The 18,802-nt window shown below is 38.3% G+C and overlaps 1 protein-coding gene across 8 annotated transcripts in view; it reads right to left on the bottom strand.

Annotated features, from left to right (window-relative positions):
• The window catches only part of Frmpd4 (FERM and PDZ domain containing 4), a 631,873-nt gene that overhangs the window by 116,911 nt on the left and 496,160 nt on the right, over window positions 1–18,802 (bottom strand). For all 8 annotated transcript variants that reach the window (XM_057759464.1, XM_057759460.1, XM_057759465.1 and 5 more), the window contains one exon: window positions 14,643–14,745. In XM_057759464.1, the coding sequence (XP_057615447.1) occupies window positions 14,643–14,745 (103 nt within the window). The remainder of the gene's footprint in view (window positions 1–14,642; window positions 14,746–18,802) is intronic.

Below are 18,802 nucleotides of genomic sequence, written 5' to 3'. Positions count from 1 at the left end.
TTTACTAACCATAGCAAAAAAATGTATACTCTCGCCAGAGGTTTATTAATCAAGATGGGTAATCTTAATAGGATTTACAGTCACCCAGGAGGTTCATCTCTTGGAGTGTTTATGAGGACTTTTCCAGAAAAGTTTAACTGAGGGGGAAAGTCACGCCCTGTATGTGGGTTGCACAATCCTATGGGTTGGGTTCCAAGACTGAATAGGAAGGAAAAAGCTGGATGAGCACTAGACTTCATCTCTCTGCGGCTGCAATGGGACAAGCCATGTCCAGTTTCTACCATCAAAGCTGGAGCATATTCCACCACCAGACCATCATGACCATGATGAGCTATGTCTTAAGTATTTAGGCCAAAATAAACTCTTTTTTCATTAGGTTGCTTTTGTTGTGTGCACAGCAATGAGAAAAGTACTTTATGTATTTATTTATATTTTGTCTTCTTTCCAGCAACTTAGAGAAAGGGCATGCAGTGAGTTATAAACTTACATAGTTCCCAGCGATGACAAAATAATAATTATCTTCTATCATTTTTGCTTAATACAAGTAAAATGTTATGACAGCCAGTCTTGGCGAGTATACAAGATCATTGAAAATATGCCCTGATTTAAATTAGTTCTGGTTCTTCAAACCTAAACATTCATTTTATACACATGAGTTGCTCAAAAGCTCTCATAATAATAGAGAGCTTTGATGAGCGAGTGGGAGATGGTCATTAACAAAATCTAAGGATATTAAAATAATCTAGCTAAAGCCATTTGCATCCTGATTTTCACCATTATGGGTTGTTATAGCATTTATGAACTATGAACTCAGGTTCCTTTTCCTTCTTAGTCCTTATCAGAATGTTTTCTCAAACCATGCATTTTCTGGACGTACTGACCTCCTTCTTCTTAGGCTCTGTAATTTGCAATTTTCAGAAAACATGTATACTGCAAGTATGGATTAGGAGAAACCACGATTTGTAATGTCAGCATAGCATGGGGCTGTTTCTTTTGTGTTTTTCCTGAAAGTGCTTGCTGCTCGTACTTTAATAAGGCCTTATTATATCATACAGCACCATACATATTTTATGGGCAGGTTGCTCAGTAGAGTTCTTTGCTTTGTTATTTCACTAAGCAAAACCATGATGCACCTTAGATCAGCTGAAATTAGGCAGAAAGGTGACCTTCTTAATGTATTCTGTAGACACAGTGCTCCTAGAACACAATGCAATTTGACTTTCCATTATACTCTTTGGGAAGAAGAACTGATAAAAAGGGAGACATGCTGAGAGCTGATCTTTAGATGGATCCCTTCTAAAGGCACCCTGCCTTAATAGTCTTGCCAATCTCCCATTGACTGCAACCAGAAAGTTCTCCTGAGCACTTTCTGTGCTTAGTGAACCTAAAATTGGAGGCAGGCCTCCTGTATCATTAACCCCAAATAGAGTGCTTTTATGTGCCTTATGAGATAAAACTAGGTTATAGAGGCCAATCATAGCTCTGTTCTTTGGTTGGTCTACCATGTAAGGAGGGTTTAGCATGATTGGCCTTCTTTAGAACACCAGAACCTAACAGTGTGCCCTGGATCCCTCCATTCCCACCGTACCTTTCCCTCCTTGCTCTGATCACCAGACAAGGACTGGAACCTTGCCCAGCTTTAGGGTCACCCATTTTCATGTAATCACAATAGACCTTGCTCACATAGCAGCTGTTAGGAATGTGTATGGTGAAATTTTGGAAAGCCTTCACCTAAGAGCAGATTGGATTGGAAGCCATAAGTTCCCTTCTTTGGAGTATTGTACAGGCCTTGTATCATTCTGTGCTTCCATTATCCCATCTGCAGATTATGATTAACCTGCAGACCCATACGCCATTTGTGAACACTGAATGTGCTAATATATGAAAGTATTTAGCATATTAAAATTAGCTAGTCTCAATAAAAGGGAGGTATATGCTTAGCAAATTTATCACAAAATAAGGATGTTGATTCTCAACATGCAATGGTATCAATATTTTTCTTTCCTTTCTGATATGTCAAAAAGCCATCCTTAAAAATTATACACAGTTGTGACTTTTAAAAGTGGAGGTAATTTGGTCCACTGTTTTATGGTGGGCATGTATGTGTTTTAGCCATATATGAGTTCTTCTTTTAAGCATTCTTACTAGAATTATTAGACTAACCTTCTTATTCTTAAAACAAAATTTGGACACAGGAGACGGTGTGCTAGCTAGACACAACTTGACACAAACTGGAGTCATCTGAGAGGAAGGAGCCTCAAATTGAGAAAATGCCTCTGTAAGATCTAATTGAAAGACATTTTCTTTTTTTCTTCTTCTCTTTAAAATCTGTTCTTCTCTCATACAATACATCCTGACCACAACTTCCTCTCCCTCTACTCCTCCCAGTTCTCCCCCACCTCCCCTTTCCTTTAGATCCACTTCTCCCATATCCTTGCAGAAAGAACAGACCTCCCAGGGATATCAACCAAACATGGCTTAACAAATTATAAGACTAGGCAAAGATCCTCGTATTAAGGTTGAACGAGGCAACTCAGTGGGAGTAAAAGGGTCCCAAGAACAGGCAAAAAATCAGAGACACCTTCCACTCTTATTGTCAGGAGTCAGAGTAGTACAGTGGAAAATGTTTGTAAGGCATTTTCTTAATTAGATGCTGATTGGGGAGGACTCAGCCCACTGTGAACAGTTTCATTCTTGTATTTTTGTTCCTGGACTTTATAAGAAATTGGGCTGAAAAAAGCCATTGTGGGCAAGCCAGTAAGAAACATTCCTATATGGTGCCTGCATCAGTTCCTGCTTCCATGATCCTGCCCTGTTTGAGTTCCTGTCTTAACTTACTTCGGTGATGAACTAGGAATCTTTTACATACTCCCAAGTTCCTTTTGGTCATGGTGTTTCATCACAGCAACACTAACCCTAACAAAGACAGATGGTGCATTCATATTATTGCTCAACCTAAACAGTCAATAGAATAATGTTTTGGTCTCACATGAACTAAAGTAATAGTCAATAATTCATCATTGACTCTCTTTTCCTCACTTCACTAAGATCTATTTGATGTATAAACACACACACATTGTGGAAACAATATTCACAATCAAGTTAGTCTAAACATCCATCACCTCACATAATGATGAATGAGGGATAGAGAATAATAAACTTCCATTCCATTAGCCGACTTCAGTTGTATAGTATAGCATTGATGATGACTATAATAATCATGGGTTCACTCTGTGCTAGTTTTAGCAGATGATCATAAACTGCTTAATTTAGAATGAACACACATTTATTAGCTAAAATGTCTAGAGGATGGGAAGTTCAAGATCGAGGAAGCAGAGTCCAGTGAAGTCCTACTTGTTACAACACCCTACAATAGGAGAAGAAAATTCAAGAGAACTCATGATGGGAAAGACCTCTCTTAAACTTTTGGCCATTTCACAAGGGCCCTTTATGTCCTTGCAGGAAAGCTTGCTACTATGAAGTTAAGTGCTGTTTAAAGGCCTTAGTTATTAATATTATTCCTTATGTTATGGATTAGGCTTTATCTATTAATTGTGGAGGGACAAAAATCACTTGAACATAGCCTTTTGTTCCTGGTCCCCCATTTTCCCATTTGTTATGTCAGGATTGCTGTATATCTGGGAAATCTAATATTGGGTGCATATAAAGTATGTTTTCTCTTAAGAGACATTTTGAGTGAAACTTTACTCTTCCCTCACGGAGGCATAGTCATCTTTCCTCTCTTCTGATTTCTATTATAATAGAGTATCATTTTTTCCCATCCCTTCACTTTTCAGCTCACCCTGTGGATAAGGAGCTGATATGACTTTATTTGTAGATAGAATTTTGGTAGATCGTGTTTTCTTAACCATTCCATACCCTGTCTTTTGACTGGAGAACTGGAACTGTTTGCAGTATACTAGTGTACTAATCACTGATTGGCAAGGTCTTATTGCTAGTCTGTTCATTGGTTTTAGACTTTTTCTAAAAAGATTTTTCAAGACAGTTTTCAGACTTTTTCATTGTTCCTTTGTTCCTTTCTTCCTCTGTTTCCGACATTGCTTTTGATTTATTGATACTTTTCAATAGTGTGGTTTTATTTCTATCCATTTATCCTTTCTATGTCTGCTAGAAGCTTTTCTTCTGCTATTGTCATAAGGTTTGCAAAACATATTTTACAATTATAATAGTTTATTTCAAACAGATACTTGACTTCGACCTCATAGAAAATTTCCACACATTTACTTCTCTTAGTACGCACAATTTTCTGCTACTTATATCAAACTTTTTCTTTTGTTATGTAATCCATTAACAAATTCTTATGGATATACTTGCTGGGATTAAAGGCATGTGCTACCGTGTACCGCTTAATGCTTTTATTTTTGATTAGGTATTTTTTGTATTTTAAATTTTATAGTTAAAAGCTATTTACACACAATCATCATAGTGTATTTTAAATTAGAATTTAATTAGGTTTTTTATCTTTACTTGTACAGTTTCTACTTTCACATATTTTTATGAAGTTTAACTGAGAATCCTTTTATGTAAAGCCTTAAGACAGGCCTGGAGGGAATGAACTCCCTTCCTTAGCTTTTGTTTATCTACGAATAGCTTTTTTGAAGAAGAGCTTTGATGGGTATAGTATTCCTGGTTGACAGGTTCTCTTTTCAGCACGCACAATACAGTGTTCATTCCCTACGGGCCTGCAAGGTGCCTAACGACCAACTTACTAGTGCGACCATCGAAATTCCCATGGATATCACCAACTATTCTTGTCCTTTTGCTTTCAGACTTCTTTGCATTTGTACTTTGGTATTCTGACTCTGATGTATCTCAGAGTGGGCTTCTTGGGGTGACCTTGCTTGGCCTTTTTTGAGCAGCAGGAATGTCTATGTCCTTCCAAAGATTTGGAAATATTCACATTCACTAAATATTTTATCAGCTAAATATTTTTCTCATCTTGTTCTCTTCTCATATTCCCATAATGTATATTTTGGTTGAATTTATGATATGCTATAGGTTCCATATGCTTTCTTTACCCATTTTCCTTTTCTTATTGTTCTCTTAACTGGTTAATTTGAAACAACATGTTTTCAAGTTTGTTTGTTCTTCTGCATAGCTGTTTTATTATGTTGCCTCCCACCCCAAAATTTCTGTTTTAGTGTGTCATTCCTTGTTTTTCTTTTTAAGTCAGGGTCTAATGTATCCCTGATTGGCCTCAAACTTAATATAAAACTGAGGCTTGTTTAGAATTCCTGATACTCCTGTACCCACCTCTTAAATTCTGGGGTTACAGGTGTGTGCTGCCATGCTCACTTGTTTCATGCTTTTAGATAAAATATTTGTACATTAAACTTCCAATTTTGCTCTTGGATAATTTTCCTGGTGTCATTTAGTTGTTTGTTTATGATTGCTTGCATCTCATTAAGATCCTGCAAGATGACTATTTTGAATTTATTTTCATGCAGTCCATAGAATTCCATTTCCTGGGGGGTTGTTATGGAGAGCTTCATTAGTTTCCTTTGATGGTGAATGTTTGCCTGATTCTTTATGATTCTTATAGCCTTGAGTTGGTGTCTGTGTATTTGAATGAGCAAATACTTCTAATTTTTAGATCAGCTTCAATAAGTAAATCCTTCTTTTGTTGATTCTGCAGGCTAGCTGGATTACTTCTAAGATGACAGTCACGTGGCCCTGAAACCACACATTTTGGCTGCTTCCGGATCTTCAGTGTGATCCACAGCAGTCCTGTTCTTAGGGTCTTTGGACAGTTTGGGTCCCATCTAGACCCAGATTGAATTTATTGTCTCCAGGATCTTGGTCAGTTGGGCTGACTTTAAAAACGGGTCATTCATAGCTAAGTTTTCAGATGATGGGCCCTGTATAAGGTATCCTACTAGGTTCATGGGATGGTTCTTACAAGGTCACTGGACAGGTCCTCAGATGAGAAGAAAGAACCCAAACTATTCTGAGAGAGGCTGAGATTGAATCAGAGGATTACTTTTTAATTCTCAGCTGAGACTGAGATCCTCAAGTTAGCTTCTGGAGACATAGAAGGACATGTTATTTATTAGGCCACTGGGTAAGCAGAGCTGCTCCTGGATCATAGTTAGGAGTGTCAAGAGAATTCATGGGACACAGTTTATCAGGTTTACCTCTCACCATATGCATTCTTTTGTGTAGTCTTGATCGTCCCTGTGCAGGCAGAGCTTAATTTGGGGATTGGTTGAGATAGAATGAAGATAAGTCAGGGATTATCTCAGAATTCTCATCTGGGACTGATAAAAGTACTTCAGGTTGGGGATGATGACTTCAGATGGAAAACCACAAGACCTCTTATTCAGTCACTTCACTAAGTCCTGGCTAGGGAACCATCATTATTATTCCTTCCATTACAATTACTTTTCTTATTAAATTAACTCTACTGCATTTGGGATTTATTTCCAATCCCAGGGCAATAGTTTAGAAATAGTGAATGTCTCAGAGACCCAAGTCGCCTTCTGTAGCTAAATGGTTATGGCTATACACCAGCAGGGATAATCAACATAACAAATGAAATAAAGCAGATGAAAGAATAGTTAGCTTCCTTCTTACAGAGGCTGGTACAAGCAGGGATATGTACCCTATTCACCCTTTTGTCTTATTCTGAGACTGGCATTTCTCCTCTTCTACAGCTGTGTTAGAGAACTGAGTTGCTCTGTGTTTGGCTTTTCAGTGCTACCTTCCAGTATTCCAGATGGGGAAGGAAGAAGGAAAGGATTTTCCAAGTCCGGATACCTAGGTTTTAAAACTGGGATTGGAGTCGAGGGTCATGATATATTGTAATAGATGAAGAAATTTTGTGTAGATTTTCCTGGCTGGAGGGAGAATTCTATGCCATTTCAGGCTCTAAAATGGATCTTTAATCCCAAAAGACTAGTGATCAGGTCTGAGATAAGAGAGTAGTTTTCCAACATTGCCTTGAAGGGGCAACTTTTGAGGTTGTGCCTCAGGACAGCTTCCTGGGTGATAAATTTGTCTGTATCTGCAGGTTTGAAAAAGAAGTATTAATTGAAAGGTTTGAGATTTTCAGGAACAAAGGGAAGTGATTTCACAACCATTTATCCATGCACAAATCTTCCCTTTTACTCAATGTTGACGGTTACTCTTTACCCCCAGAATTCCATTCTTGAACCTGACCTTTTATCATCTCCATGAAACTTTTCTACCCTCTTGCAGGTACATATACAACTCAACCAATTTGAAGTGTCCACCAGGAGGGCAAGGTTCATGTCTCCTGTATCTATACATGTTCAGTGCCTTACATGGTGTACATAGTCAGCGCTCAATAACTGTTGAAGTCCAATAAACGTATTTGGCTTGGCCTTCTTTGGGAGAATGAGGCCTGAGTCACAACACTTCTATGAGCAATTATAGAATGTACTGTTTAAAAAATGTAGGAGATGCTTTAAAGTTGTTTTTAATTGGGAAGAGTCAAAGAAAATGACCATTGGGTACCACTTCTTTAAGGAGGTATATGGTAACTTGTAGAGGGCATAGATTCCTCAACGATTTGTCTCCTCTATGACAATAAAATATAAGTTACTGTTAACAGCTTAGAAAACTATAAAATGAATGGCACTCATCTAATTTCAGTGCAGCAATTATAGCACTTCTTGAGATGGCATGAAAAAAAAAAAGAAATGTGGTTACTATAGCAGTAAATTAGTCTCCAAGAAACTCGTTCATTTTCTTAGGAAAAAATAATAAATGTCTATAATAGAGTAGCCAAATGATAATGAAAATAATCCACAAAGAGAAGAATCTATCTGAAAACCAAAAAAAAAAAAAAATCCATAAGTAAGTACTGCAATGGGGGGTGGGGATAAAGAAACAAGACTAAACCACTTAGACAAGCAAATAGATGCCAATATTTAAGGAGAGATTTTTATAGTGTTATTAAAATGATGAGTGTTTTTCTGAATTTCCTTAGTGGCTAAGAAAATGGGATATTTTATTAAACAGAAGGGGAATTTATCTTGTGTAAGATACAGACATTAAACCACATACTGGCTGAGGAGACCAGTAAAAAGGGGATTATTTTTTAAGAGCTAAACTTTTAGGTCAGTACACATTATGGCAGATGGATGACTAAACTTACGGCAAGGCACAGGAAAGTTTTGTAATGCATGAACACTTTCATTATTGGAAAATCCACTAGTTCAAATTTTTGGTTTAATGAGTTTTCAGATATAAGATGGCACTGTGTCATCATACTTGAATTATTTTGCTAAAATAAAGTATCCCAATACTTCCATAAAGATAAACTTATTGTCTGATGATTAAAAGGCAGCACTTTTAGGATCACATTTTTACTGTTTCAATTTTATTCAGATTCCCTGGCTTTTTAGCCACTAGAAGAATTCCTTTCAAATGATCTTTCTTTGATGTGTTCAATGTTGGGGCTTGTCTGTCTTAATTAACAACTTTAATTGAAATCATTACTCATAGTACTCTAGACTGCAAGTGCACTAATAAGCTCAGGTTTATTTCATTGATCCCTGAATTACCATTACCTGGATCTCTGTATTATAGAGATCACAAGCATGGCTTTCAAATACTTCATAAATGAGTGAAAATTGTTTAATGGGCATGTATTCAATAGCCGCTATTCAAATATTTGCAGAATTTTGAGTTGAAGAACTTGGGGGGACCCACATAAGTCTGTAATTTTCAAAGGGTGCTTTAAAAAACCCATCAAATACACTATCAAACACAGATCATGAGCCAAGAATTGTACAGGGAGTAAGGTATTTTTTTTCTCATGGTTCTTGTAGTTCAGGTCAAATGCCCTTCCACATTATAATTGCTTCTCTCTCACATATCCATGGCATACACGCAAATGAATACATGCACTACCTTATAAAATAAGATTTAAGTGAATGGGAAACCCATAAGTTCCAAAGAGAAGGGAAAATGGACTCTGATAACTTCCATCCACCTGCTCAGTGTCTCTGCCACTACTTCCTCAGTTTTTATGAAAAAAAAAATGGTAAAGAACAGAACAGCTGTGATGCTATCTGGTATTTGGTTGTCTTCTGTGACTTTGTGTTTTCTCCTCAAGTAGCTATCTTGTTGAGTAGGGAGTTTTGCGGTCTCTGAATAAGATGATGATGATGATGATGATGATGATGATGATGATGATGATGAGAGAGAGAGAGAGAGATACACGCAGACAAAGAGAGAGACAGAGACAGAGAGAGACACAGAGAGAGAACACTCAATTCATACCTCCAAAGGATGGTACCATAAAATAGTTCTATCAGTACCCCTGTTTTTCTTACCACTAAAATCTTCATATCTGAGCTTCATAGCATAGGCAGTATGTAGGTGCGGGCAAGACAAAGGGGCCCAGGAGTGATTAGTATAGTGAGAAGAGCACCACAGCTTACTCAGATGATCCTACCAGGAGTAGTGAAATAAAAATACATCAGTATTATTTCCCAACCTGACCTTCACTTCAGAGTGGGAAGGGCGTTCAGAGGGAAAAGAGAGGTTTTGATTTATCTCATTTTTATTGTCCAAATTCTATTGCTGTATCAAAATATCTAAGAAATATAACTTAGGGGGGGGGAATACAAACTTTGGCTCATAGTTTCAGAGACTTTAACTAGTAATTTGGCTTTCCTGTTGATTTGAGTTTGTGACATCATACATCTGATAGGAGTAATTAATGTACTGGAGCCTATTTATATCAGAGTGACTGAGAAGCGAATAGAGAAGAAGATAGGGTACTAAGAATTCACTCAAGGGACTACTTACAGTGATGTCATTTTTTTTCTCCTAGGTTGTAAGGTTGAGGAGATGCCTATGGAATCAGTGAGACATGGTTTTGAGGTATGTCTGTGAGGTCATTGCCATAGGGAACTAATTGAGAAAGGAGAGGCTAGCTGGAATATGAATGGATTGATCCAATGGGCTAGAATTCTGGAATGAATAAAATAGCGAGGAGATATCCTACTGAACTCCCACAGGCATGCCTTTGCTCTGATTTCTGATCCACAAGCCTTTGCCATCACCACAGATCCCTCATAATGATGGACTACAGCATCACAATCCATAAATCAAAATAAACATCTCTTTAAGTTGCTTCATGTTTGGTATTTGTTCATATTATTAAAAAGAATAACTATAACTAAAAGACACCCCTCATCCTAGCAGTTCCATGGACTAGTGAGCAAGTATATGTGCATATCTTGAGGGGCACATTTCCATCTATACCAGAACACGTATCATCGTTTTAAAAAAGGAAATGGAGGATGTGGTTTGGTAAATCAAATTCCAACCCCATTCTCTTCAATTCCTCATGTTGAGTTTAGCTTGTTTCTAGAAAGAAGAGGAGATGTAGTTATGTGACAATGTTGGAGCTTCAAATTGGTCATTCCCAAGTGAGAGTGTTTATGGGTTCTGCCCCAGATAATGTTAATGGTCAGGAAAGGACAATTTAAGAACACACAATTGAAGCCAATGATAGGAGAAAAATAGACTAGTCTTGGCGAATTGAAATTGCTCAATAAATACACATGGAAATTGGGGATGTTTTTCCGGTTTCTGCCTACTAAAAAAACATGGTACAGTTAGAATGTGTGGAATGGTATGGCAATAGGTTAGTAAGTGAGTGCTTTAAGGCCCTTGAGGAGAGCTACCTTAGTCATCACAGAGGCTCCAGTCCTTGTCAACACTTCGTTTTCACTTGAAGTGAGGAAGCTGGAAACCTGGATGGGGATTTGAAAGCTTCTTGATTGGTAAAATGTGTATGTTCTGATGTATCACACATTGATTATCTAGATCAGACACCGGAATAAAATACTACATGGTGAGAAAAAGGAAGGCAAAAGAACCAAGAATGATTTGTTCAAGCATGTCCCACACCATTACCAATTAGAAATACTGATGAGTAAGAAACTCTTACAGTTCCTTCCCCTGTCATTTTCATGTGAGTATGAGTATGTATGCAGTGTGTGCATGCATATGTGTGCACATGCTTGGGAGGGCCCAAGGTTAACATTCCCAGGTCTTCTTGAATCACTTTATTTATTTATTTATTTATTTATTTATTTATTTATTTATTTATTTATTATGTATACAACATTCTGCCTCCACGAATGCCCAGAGGAGGGCACCAGATCTCATTACAGTTGGTTGTGAGCCACCATGTGGTTGCTGGGAATTGAACTCAGGACCTCTGGAAGAGCAGCCAGTGCTCTTAACCCCTGAGCCATCTCTCCAGCCCCTTCTTGGATCACTTTTCACCTTATTCTTTGAGCAGGGTCTCCTGACTGAACCCAGAGTTTATCCATATCACTTGTATAGTTAGTTAGCTTGCTTTGGGCATCCAGTATAACTTTCTCCTAAGTGTGGGAATTACAGGTGGGCAACCATGCCTACTTAGGTTCTAGAGATCCAAACTCCAATCTTCAGGCTGGCTGTTCACATGTGAAGAGCTTTAAAATTTCTGAGCCATCTCCCTAGAATCCTCTCCCATTTAAGGATCATCCCTTTGCTTTGATTTCTCCTAACACAGAAGATTATAAGGCTCAATGGTCCTAAGTTTACTACACGAATAAAAAAAAAATCTTCCCAAACAACATTTCCAGCATAACAGAGACATGGAAGGCACACATGGTTCCCAGTTCAGTGTACTGAAAACACCATCTCCTTATCAAACGTGTGAGAGAAATTACAACTGCATTATGGAAAAACGTCTTTGTATGTTATTTAGGGCTTCAGTCTAAATTAGCTTAACCAAAGAAATGAAATCCAATCAGATTATCCTACAAGAGTAGACAATATTTTCTGTGGAAGGGCTGATCGAAAGCACTTTAGACTTGCTGTTCCACATGATGCCCGCTCATCTCAGCCAGGGAGAAAGCATCCTTAGATAATATGGAAATGAACGAGTGTGGCTGCTTTTACAGTAAAACTATATTTACAGACTCAGAAATTTGAATTTCATATGATTTTCATGTGCCATAAAGCATCCTTCACTTTTCTTTATTCCAACATCATAAAATGTTTCATTTTGAAGGGGAAAAAAAAGCACACTGCTATCTCACAGGTTTTGTGAAATTATGTTGCAGCCTGAATTTGGACTTGGAGCCATTGCCTGCCATCTTGTCTTTTTAATTGGTTCATTTATTCTTTTACATATAAAGTCAGATAAAGTTTATAGTTATGTTATTTTACCTGGACAGTGCATTAAACGAGGATGAAAGCAAACAACTTTCTGGGGGGGGGGGTAAAAAGGAATGTTTCTAAATGCCCCAGGTAAGATTGCTAGGAAGTGATCATACTTTTAGATAGCTTTTTCTCCATCTTTATCCTGCAGCCAGAAATCCAGGCAGAGATATATTATTTCTTCTACCCTTCTGCAAGCACGACAATCAATAGGACTAATCACGCAGGTATGTACCCAGAGGAAAACAAATGGGACTTCTGCCATTAGACATCAAGATAGCCCCCCAGGACACAAGCTGATAGAACGCTCAGCTGGATGAGGCATGTCCCTTCTGACACCCACCACACACATCCCAAGATATAAGTGATCTGAAATGGCCTCAACCCGGAGGTTCTAAAAATAGCATTTCCGTAGTTCTGCCTTTCTGGTCCACAGAAAGATCTGAACCATTCATTCTCAGGGCAGGTTTTGTTCCTGATACAGGTGAATGTGACCTAAGTTTCAGTGTTTGTCCCCATGGAAGAATGTTCTTTGGAGATCTGGATACTTTCTGAGTACAAGTATGAACTAGCCATCTGGTTGAAGGCTGTCATTATATTTGTCCCAGACTAATGAGGAATGATTTAGTCTGTTGAGGCTACTATAAACAACATTTTAGACAATGTAAATTATAAATAATAGAACTTTGTTGCTCATGGGTCTGTAGCTCCTGAAGTCTAGAACAAAGGTAACAGCATATTTATAATTTGGCAAAGGCTTCATTCTTAAATATAGCACCTTTTGGCATTCTCATATGGCAGAAGTAACCTGACAACCTTTCATAACGGTATATGTGAAGGAAAGTTCCCACAAAAAAGCCCCTGTCCCTCTTCGCCAGCTGTGGAAAGGTTGGGAAATTGCAGATCTAGAGCCAAATAACAATTTATCTTAGTCTATCTTTAACCTCCTAAATAGCCATTTCTTGTCTATCTCTGTGTTAGACCTAACGTTTTGTAACTAACAGATAAAAATCTTTGGAATGTACTAACTTAATAGAGCACTAGCTTCCATCAACCAAAAGCTAAGAGTCATCAGATAGTATCTGAGGCCACTAACAGAGATTTCCCCATTGTGTTATTACTGCTTCTCTGATGTTTCCATCAATGTACTTGCCTTGATTTATGACTTTCTTTGTTCTATTAGCACAAAAACTTCATGAAACTACTTCCACAATGGAGCATGGAATTTAAGGTGATGTAAAATCTGTGTTCCTGGGCCATGACCACATGATATGTGTCGATTTGGCTCCAGAATAAACTGCTACCCCTTTGAGGTGAAAGTTGTGCTTTTCCAATAAACGTATAACAATAGATATTAGGCTGCAAAATATTAATTTGGATCTGCAGAGGGCATAAACATCCAGATCATGGCAATGACCAACTGTTTGGGAACTGACAGAATTTTCTTAGCATGTGGATTTTTTTTCTCACGCTAAGACTGGGAGAGTTGGTCACTCTAAAATGACCACCCCCACTTTTTCTATTTCTCTGTCTTATTACCCATTTCCAAATTCTTCCAAGGTCACTTAACCATCCATGCCTTCATTGTGAAGCAGAAACAAAATTTGAGACCAAAAGGTTTCTTCCAAAATTTTCCAAAACACATAATACTTTTCTTAAATGCAGAGTTTTTTTTTGTTTGTTTGTTGTTTTTGTTTTTTTTTTCCCTGAATGAGCATACATGTTGGGAGATCTTTTCTTTGGTTTAAAGTGTTGTGATAGCTTTAGCAACTCAGTGGACTTTAAAGCAGATTCTTAACTAGTATTTGGAAGGTCATATAAAATGTGGTTTCTGGTGCCAAATTAAAAATGTCACATAATAATCTTTGTCTGCAATAAAACTAAAATAATAAAAATCATATTTCTTTACATTTTGGCTTTGACCTAATTATACTTTTGTTTCAGTTGATGATTTCAAAATGAATCACTCAGGTAAGTATGAAAAAAATTAGTGAACTTTGTGTATCCGTGGAATTATGTATATAAAATTATTCATCACTTTATGCTTTATTTAGCTCTTGCATTTTAATCTCCCTGATTACGGAAAAATCCATGTGTTAGTAATTCTGGAAAGAAATGAAATACAACCTTTTGACTATAGTAATGTAAATAGGAGTCATTAAAGGTTTGAAGCTTTATTTCTTTTCCTTCCTTCCTTCCTTCCTTCCTTCCTTCCTTCCTTCCTTCCTTCCTTCCTTCCTTCCTTTCTTTCTTTCAACAGAGGTTAGCATCACTGAATTATCTATAACATGAACGTGTAGGCTCAGGATTCTGCCCTTCATTGGCCCATAGGAAGTTCTTTCTCTGCCAGATAAGGCAAAAAACCTATGCATCGGTCTTTGTAAAAAAGGCATAACGAGGCACAGGTGAATGAGCATGTCACCTACCTGACCAGGTCGATGACCCGCTCTCTTGGTGCGGCGCTGACTGGTTCATCATTAATCATTACAATCTGATCTCCTGGGATCAGTTTGCCTTCTGAGGGGCCGCCTGGAGACAAACAAGAGCGAAACACACAAATGAGAATTCCCGTGGCCACTCATCTGAAATTCCTTCTCCCTCCGTGGCTCATTATGAGCAGATGATGCTTTCAGTAAAGGTAAAACTCACTAACACCAGAGTGTTCTGTGGGAATATATGAGGACCAGGTTGTACCCTGACTTGTCAGAATCTCTAGGAGTGGACTTGAGCATCTTCCGTTCTCTAAAACTTCAACAGCAAGACTGATGCTACTACCAGTGCTTCCCACATATATTCCCATTCTTTATTTTGTTTGTGTGGGTGTTTTGTTTGCACATATGCGTGTACACTATATGTGTACAGTACTATCAAGTGCCAGAAAACAGAATCTGATGCCCCTAGAGTTATAGACAGCTGTGAACAGTTGTGTGGGTGCTGGGGATCAAACCTGCAACAGTAGCAAGTGCTCTTAACTTTTGAGCCATCTTTCCAACCACCATTGGTAGGATGGGATGGGAGCCAAGATATGTCTTCACATACACACTTCTAACAAACCAGGTACAGTTGGATTTGAACAAAATTGTATGATTTGTTCATTTCAAGAATGGGGAAAGCACACTCAACCACAGAGTGTTAGAAAAGACTTCTTATTGAACTTGGCTGTGTTTTAAATACTCTTGGGACAGGTTAAATGAAATGGAGTCTTCTGTAGATTTGATGCTAACTGGATGTGGGAGTAGTTTCATCATAAACATTGAAATGATGTGCTTATGAGGTTAAATGAAGGACTCATGGGTCTGGGGAGATGGCTCAGTGGTTCAGAGCACTGGCTTCTCTTCAGGGGACCCTGTTTCAATTTCCATTCCCATGAGTAAGCTCACAGATGTCTGTAATCTCAGTTCCAGGGGATCCAGTGTTCTCTTCTGGCCTCCTCTAAGGGCACCGGGCACACAGGTAGTATACAGACAGACATGCAGGCAAACACACACACACACACACACACACACACTAACAAATAAAATAAAATATATGAAGAAAGCAGACCTAGCTGTGATTAAGATTTTAAAAATGAATTTGTCCCTATGCCAGATAGCAGAGGGGTGTGGTTGGTCAAATTTATGACTTTAAGCATATTGAATGTTTGTGTCTATGCTCACAGTTCCAGATTCATCATGGTTAGTGGCATTGTCTGCTGTTGACATTTGACATCTAAGTTCAGAGTGGCTCACCTCTCTTTGGAGCTTGTTCTCACAAAGCACAACTGTTTTGAAAATTCAAGCAATAACCCAGATTATTCAACTCTTTGAATTATTTTCACTTGTACAACTGGGTTACCTCCAAAACGCTGGCATGGTGCTGTCTGGTGCTGTGTCATTTTCATCATGCTTCGAGGGACATAGCGCTGGGTGATATGTGCTGTTCAAATATTGTCTTTCTAATAAGCTTACTGCTCCTTTGTTTAACGATTAAAATGAATGTTTCATGATGAGAACAAGAAATTAAAAGTCATTTGGCTATTCTCCAGCTGCTGAGACACTTGGCATATATGCTACTTGATCTGTACCAACAATGTGTTTTCATGGGAGTGAGAGAATAGGGAACTGGAACAAGCACCCATATAAGTGATAGAAAACATTCATTTTAGGGATCTGAGAACTGAGCGTCAGTGTTTGCACATAAGGAATTCAGACTATGTGCAAACAGTCAGACCTATTCAGTCAAGCAATTAGATACAAGTCAAATGCTGGTGAAACACAGAATCAATCTCAGAGAAATGGTTTGAAGGATGGATATGAACCATCTGGGAGAGAACACCACTCTCAACCAATAGGACTCAGTCTTAAGTTTCACCTAACAGCTTTATCTGCTTGTTTGATGAGACCAGGTACTGCTCCATAGCCCAAACTAGCCTGACACTCACTATGTAGCTCAGACTGGCCCTGAATTTACAGTTATCCTCCTAAATCAGCCCCTCAAATTCTGGTAGTAGTGACATGGCTTATGCTTTTAGATCAAATGGGAACATTCTTGATTAATCAACTTGAATCAAGGATTCTAGAAGAGACAACACAAAAATCCTTCTAAACTACAAAATAATTGCCTTCTTCAGAGAAGTGCTTTATATCCTTTGCTCTGATGACTGGTTTGTGTCCTATAGAAAATCTGGTCACATCACTGAAATCACCTGGGACTCAAGCAGAGTCACTTTCATGAGAGTTTATTTGACCAACATCTTTTTTTTTTTTTAACATCTTCACTTACAAAAATAACCAGAAGAAGGGCCCTTTGACCTGTTTTCACTTCCTTTCTACTCTCCTCAAAAATGTTTACCATTATATGCATCAGCTTCAGCATCTCTGAAGCTGAGGGGAGTTCAGGGCACAGCAAGGGAGAGGATGGGAAGTTTCTGAAGCTTATGATGTCTGCTTCTTTGCAGCCAGAATTCTGTCTGTGCTCTGTGTGCTCCTGGTCTGTGGGAATGCTGGTTTCTAGCAGCATGAGCTCAGGAATTCTCTTAGTTTTCTTTTCTATAGTGCCCCCTATGTGTGTGTGTGTGTGTGTGTGTATGTATGTATGTGTACATGTATCTATTTTATAAAATATAAGAAGCAGTCATATTTGGAAAGTACAATCCTCAATGATTTCAGACAGTATTCACAGAGTCCTAAAATAGGATTCCCCTCTAATGGATTACAAAGTTCTGAAGACCGAGTCAGAAGCTGTGTGCTGGGACAGCTTAGAGTGAAAATACTCTTTTAATCCCCAGTATGAAGTGCTCAGTTGTATTCGTGGTGCTTGCCTCGGGCAGGTTATGTCAAAATAATGGAAAATTAAAAATTTAATTAACTTAAAAAAATCTATATCACCTCACTAGTCAACTTCTGCTACTCACCGTTGCCAAACACTTGAGAATTCAATAATAATAATCCAAAGCTATGAAAACATCTCTATGTACCTCCCCCAGCTTTCTAAGTTAGATGCTATGAAAATCTCCATAACATGGATAACACAGAGAAGCTGTATCCAACGCATAAAGCAAAGGCTGAACATGGATATTAGAAAGCCTAATAAGGGCCAGCGACAGAACTCAAATTTGGGTAACATTATGCCAGAATCTGTGGTCTTTCCTAAATGACATTTCTAAGTTTTGTGTTAAAGTACATTGTGCCTGTATGTGTATTGTAGGTATGTGTACATGTGTATGTGTTTGTATATACATGGAAGCCAGGAGTTGATTGATGCCTAGTGTTTCTTCCATCATTGCCTACCTGAGTCTTTGAGACATGGTCATTCACTGAGCCTGGATGTCTTCTAACTGGCCAATAAGCCCTTGGGGTCCACTCCACTCCTACCCTAGGTCTAGAGTTACTGTGTGTGCCACCATGCTTTGCCTTACATACAAACTTTTAAATGGCGCTTGGGGATCTGAGCTCAGTTCCTTTTGCTTGTGCAGCATATACTTTATTCCACAAAACCATTTCCCTAGCCACCAGAATCATCTTATTATGTGTAGGATGTTACTATTGTGTTCTGGTACTGATTTGCAAAATGTTCAGAGCAATGACAAAGATAAGTGTCTTTTGTCTGAAAAGAGGTCCATGTTCATTACAGTAAATTCATACATGTACATAATAAATAGATAAATAAACAAATAACCAAAAGTGATAGTGATTGTTTCAGGAAAAGTTAAGTCTGTGTTGATAGTGGGGCAGCTGTAGATCCTCATCTGGGCAATGGAGATAGTCTACTGTTGTATTATACAATTTAAGAGATGTGACATGTACAGTTAGCATCTGTTGTGTAACAGACTATTCCAATAACTCTTTCTTCTCCCATTTGTGGATCGTTAGGATGATTCAGGCCTGGCTGAGGTGAGTTTTAAATTACAAACTGGCTTCAACTGAGCTTCCCCAGGAGTTTATCCCAGAGTTGAGACTGAAGGAGTAGTAGCCTCTCCAGGAAAGCATCCCTTCTTATGGCAATGACATAGTACAAATATGTCCATGCCCCCACTGCTTTGATCATATTGGCCAATGTGTCACTGGCAAAAGTCATTTACTTGGTCCATGCCAACAGCAATGGAGCC

This window comes from Chionomys nivalis, chromosome X, assembly GCF_950005125.1.
Source record: "Chionomys nivalis chromosome X, mChiNiv1.1, whole genome shotgun sequence".
Taxonomy (NCBI): Eukaryota; Metazoa; Chordata; class Mammalia; order Rodentia; family Cricetidae; genus Chionomys; species Chionomys nivalis.
The sequence above is the reverse complement of the archived record's forward strand: the minus strand, read 5'-3'. Positions and strand labels throughout refer to the sequence as shown.